Genomic DNA, 5,238 nt, shown 5'->3' with positions numbered 1-5,238 from the left:
TTGGAATTAAGAATCCCCGTACTTTGTTTTTCGAATATATATTGATCGTCGAGTTGTCAGGATGTGTAATGATATTTTGAGTAGAACTTGTCATAGTTGTCAAATACATATATTGAAATAAAAGTTGTTGATATAAGAAGTAGATTTGGCCCTCAATTCAAAAAGGTACAGCCATATCTGATAGCTAGGGAACTACAGACTGAGGAAACATCAGTTCCAACATATGGCGACCGTGACAGGACCCTCTATTACAGGTATGGAAAAAACCAAGAAAGCCTTAGCTCTACAAAGAACAGCTTTTATGAGGATCTATGATAAGTTGAAAGAAGATTTCTCCAAAGAAAAATGCGATATCCTAGAAATACAGAGTAGCATCAAAGTCTTGGATGAAATAATGCTTCAAGTATCTGAACTGAGTCAACTCATGATTGATCTAATGTTGGATGCAGGAGAAGAAGAAGCGAATATGAATGCAGTGGAATTGATGAATACGATGAGTTCTCAATATCACAAGATAAAATGTAGTTTCGATAAGTTAATATGTCAAGGCAGTGTCTCCAAGAAATCAGAATCCAGAAGCAAATTGAAGATTCCGAAACTTCAATTCAGACAGTTTGGTGGTGAAACGAAAGATTGGCTTGGATTTTGGAATCAATTCAGCAGAATTGATGAAGATTCTGATATAGAAGAGGAGGATAAACTACAATATTTAGTTCAAGCTACCACACCAGGCTCTCGAGCTAGACAAATTGTGGAAAGTTACCCTGCTTCTAAAGGTAACTATGTAAAAGCAGTGGATAGTTTGAAACAAAGATTTGGAAGAGAAGATTTGTTAATAGAAGTTTATGTCCGAGAACTTCTCAAGCTAGTTTTGATGAATCTGAATACCAAAAATAAACTATCAACATTTTTTGACAAAATTGAATCACAATTGAGAGCATTAGAAAGTCTGGGTGTAAAATCAGATACCTGCTCTGCGATGCTATACCCTTTGGTTGAATCATCCCTAGGAGAAGATTTAATACGAGCATGGCATAGAAGTCAGTTCTATTCATCAGAGTGCAGTTTGAAGAAGCGTCTTGATGCTCTCATGAATTTTCTCAGAGAAGAAGTGATGAACGAAGACAGAATTCATCTCGCGGTGTCCAGTTTCAAAGACAGACAAAAGCCTGAAGATAGGAGCATACGTACTAGTTCAAATGTACCCACTGCTTCTGAATTGTACAACAAAGGAGTTCCACGATGTGTGTTTTGCAAAAATTCACATTCAACTGATCAATGTAAGGAAGTGTTGAAACTCAGTTTTGCAGAAGGGAAACAGAAATTGTCAGAAAATGCTTGTTGCCACCTATGCACCAAATTTGGTCATATAGCTCGAAGATCCCGCTCTCGAGAACAATGCCATAGATGTCAAGGTAGATATTGTGTTATTATGTGTCCCAAAAACGATGTCGAGTCATCATCGAGTCCTAATGATAGGAATTTTAAACAGCCAAACTTAAAAATTGATGAACACAGTCTGTCCAACCACACTTTTCCCGAAATTTTTTTGCAAACCATAATAGTAGAACTGAGGGGGGACAAAGAATGTCGCCGAGTAAGACTCTTGATCGATACTGGATCCCACAAGTCATATATTACAAGAAAAATTGCCGAAGAGATGGGGTACCCTCCAGTTCGAGAAGAACAGCTAGTACATTCACTTTTTGGAGGAACCCAAACTGAATCTGTGAGTCATAGATGCTTCAGAATTTCTCTACATAGTCTTACTGAAGACTACTGTTGCAACTTCGAAGTTTTGGATCAACCATTGATTTGCAACCACGTAAGCTCAGTGAAAAGGGGACCTTGGCTGGATGAACTGAAACAAATGGGAGTAGAAATTACTGATACTACAGATGGGCCAATTGATGTTTTGGTTGGTGCCGACATAGCCGGAAAACTTTTTTCCGGACGTAAACAAGATTTGGATTGTGGACTTGTAGCGGTTCATACATTACTAGGTTGGACACTCATGGGAAAACTGAAATCAGAATACTCATCTAAGACATCCCTTCTAGTAACTTCAATGTTTTCGAAAAATGTGGCCATATGTGACTTATGGAATCTAGATGTCCTTGGTATTCAAGCTCCTGAAAGATCTGAATCACAACGGGAACAAGAAAAACTTGTTATGGAACATTTTCTAACAACAGTTAAACGAAGAGATGACAGGCGATATGAAGTGTGTATGCCTTGGATTGAAGGTCATCCCCCTTTATCGTCCAATTTCGATTTATCCTATAAAAGACTCCTCCACACTGTGAAAAAGTTGAAAAAGGATAATTTCTACAACGTCTACGATAGCGTCTTCGACAATTGGTTAGCTGAAGGAGTTATAGAATGTTCGTCAGAAAATGAACCTCTTGAAACATCATCTCAGTCTGGTCATTTTTTACCTCATCATCCAGTATATAAGCCCAGTAGTACCACAACACCTGTACGTCCAGTTTTTGATGCTTCGTCAGGAGCAAAGAATCAACCATCTTTGAATCAGTGCCTTGAGAAAGGAATCAACCTCATTGAATTAATTCCATCTATGATTCTACGTTTCCGCTTGGATAAGATAGGAATCACAGCTGATATAAGAAAGGCATTTCTTCAGATTGGATTACAAGAAACTTTCTAAAGTTTCTTTGGTATGATAAAAACGGAAAAATAAAAATTTATAGACATGCCACATCAGAGTTATTTTTGATGGTGACTGGTTTTGATTCATTAAGTCTGAGATGTTTTTGACGATTGGGTTTTTGGAGTACATATTCATAATAGCCTGAATTGAACTCAAAGAATCGGAGCAAACAAGTAGGTTTCGAAAGCTTTGAGAGACCGCATATTCAATGGCTTTCTGTATTGCAATAAGTTCGGCCGTGAAGATGGAACAATCTTCTGGGAGTTTATACATTTGGAATGTTGTATTGAAGAGATAAGCGCATCCAACTCCTTCCGTCGACTTAGCTGTATCCGTGTAAATTATTTGGCTGTTTTTATAATATGAAACTATTCCTCTGAAGTGTTGTTGAAGAATTTCTCGTTGGGTTTCAGTTTTTCTGTACTTAGTGAGATGAAGGTTGATGCTGAGTTTCTTACTGATCCAAGGTGGATGAGTTGGTTCTTCATCTATAATTGTCGGGGGGAAATCGGAGGTCAATGAGTTGTTCACCAGGTAATATAAAGGGGGTTTAAAGTGCTCATTGTTTTGGTATAATTGCTTATATTTCTGGGTGATAATTTGATTTTGGCTTGGATTCTGGGTATTACCAGAAATTCTTGCAGAGTATGTTAACTGCAACATTTGTCGGCGTAATGATAAGGGTATCTCGTTGGTTTCTTTACATAGGCTATCTGCTGGGCTGGTAATATGTGCACCTAATGCTAACCGAAGTGCGGTGATCTGTATGACGTCTAGCTTTTTTAAGGAGGTTTTACTAGCCGTAGAATATAAGATCGATCCATAATCCAGCTTAGACCGAATTAACGTTCTATAAATTGTTAGAAGAGTTTTCTCATCTGCTCCCCAGTGGTTGCTAGATAATACTTTCATTATATGCAGTCTTCGGATACCACTAGCTTTGAGCTCTTTAAGGTGTTCTTGCCAATTGAGTTTTGTATCAAAAGTGATTCCGAGGAATGTGTGAGATTTGACATTTTCTAGAGGGGTGTTCGAGAGTTTCAAAAGACATGGTTTGAAACGCTTTCTTGTGAATTTCATCACTTTAGTTTTTGTCTTTGAAAAGCTGAAACCGGATGTATTTGACCATTCTTCGATTCTTTTAATACAGGCCTGTAGTATATTTTCAGTTGTTTCAGAGTTTCTACCACGGCACATTATAACAATGTCGTCGGCATAAAGTGACGGTATTATAGGTGGTGTTATTGGGGAGACAACATTATTTATGGCTACAAGGAATAGAGTAGTGCTGATCACCGAACCTTGAGGAAGTCCATTTTGTAAAATATACGATCCAGATTTGTAGTTGCCCAGTTTGACTCTAAAGGATCTTTTGCTTATGAAGTTTTGTATATAGTGTAAGATATTTCCGTCTATGTTTTTCTCCTTTAATTTTTGCAGTAGGCGGTGCCTCCATGTAGTGTCATATGCTTTAGAAATGTCGAAAAACACTGCAATTAATTCTTGCTCATTAGCATAAGCGTCTAGAATTTCTGTATGTAATTGAACTAGGTTGTCCATTGTTGACCTATTTTTACGAAAGCCGCTTTGATACTTTATTAGTAACTTTTCTTTCTCTAAGATATAACATAGCCTTTTATTTATGATTTTCTCCATGATCTTGCACATAGTATTAGTCAGCGATATGGGACGATAACTTCTTGCTTCCATTTTGGGACATTTTGGTTTGAGTATAGGTATAACAGTCGCTTCTCTCCATTTCTTTACGAAAGTTTTCTCTAAGAAAATTTTGTTGAAAAGTTTCAGTAAGATTTCCAATCCAGATTCGGGAAGATGAGAGAAATACTACTGGTATTTGATCGGGGCCTGGTGAGCCATTCCTGCTATTATCTATGGCGTACTTCAATTCTTCTTGAGTTATTGGAAGGTTTATTGGGCTCATATCGTCTTCATTTATGTTTAAGGGTTCTGTGAGTTCAATATGTTTTTTGTGTCTTAGGAAATCTGAGGTATAGTTATTGTCTGAAGAATTTTCTTGAAAATGTTGTGCCAGCAGTTCAACAATTTCTTTTTTATCAGTGATATTTTTTTTTGGTTTCCATCATATTCGTAGATTCATAACCCCAGCAAAGCGAATCATTATTTCCAACGCATGTCCTTCTATTCCCCACGCAACTATTGAAGCAAAGCTAAAAGACCTCGGACTTAAACTCGTCTCCAGCATAAATTTCCTAAGAGCCGGAATAGAAGGCGATGAATTTGCACACATATTGAGTTTCAAAAGGCAAGTTTTCATTAGCCCCCCAGAAGATGAAGGAGAAGGCTTTCCATCATCCTTCCTTCTTACACACGAACAAACGAATTACCGAATATTCCTCGCTTCTGACACATTGATTTGCTATAATTGCAAGGAACAAGGCCACATCGCCAGCACATGTCCTAATATATCGGAAACCGTAATGCCCTGTAGTGCTGAGTCTTCTGAATCTACTGATACTACCCAGAGGAATACTGAGGTAGAAAAAGAAATTGAGCTAATGGAAGAACAACATCCTATAACTGAAGTA

At 37.6% G+C, this 5,238-nt stretch overlaps 1 protein-coding gene across 1 annotated transcript; it reads left to right on the top strand.

Moving 5' to 3' along the window:
* Positions 1-223: 223 nt before the first annotated feature.
* Positions 224-2,668, top strand: LOC123318339. Its single transcript, XM_044904949.1, has one exon. The coding sequence runs from the start codon at positions 224-226 to the stop codon at positions 2,666-2,668; it is 2,445 nt and encodes an 814-aa protein (XP_044760884.1).
* The last annotated feature ends 2,570 nt before the right edge of the window (positions 2,669-5,238 follow it).

Source organism: Coccinella septempunctata, chromosome 8 (genome assembly GCF_907165205.1).
Source record: "Coccinella septempunctata chromosome 8, icCocSept1.1, whole genome shotgun sequence".
In the NCBI taxonomy this organism is placed as follows: Eukaryota; Metazoa; Arthropoda; class Insecta; order Coleoptera; family Coccinellidae; genus Coccinella; species Coccinella septempunctata.
Note: the sequence above shows the minus strand (reverse complement) of the source record. Positions and strands in the feature narration are given on the sequence as shown.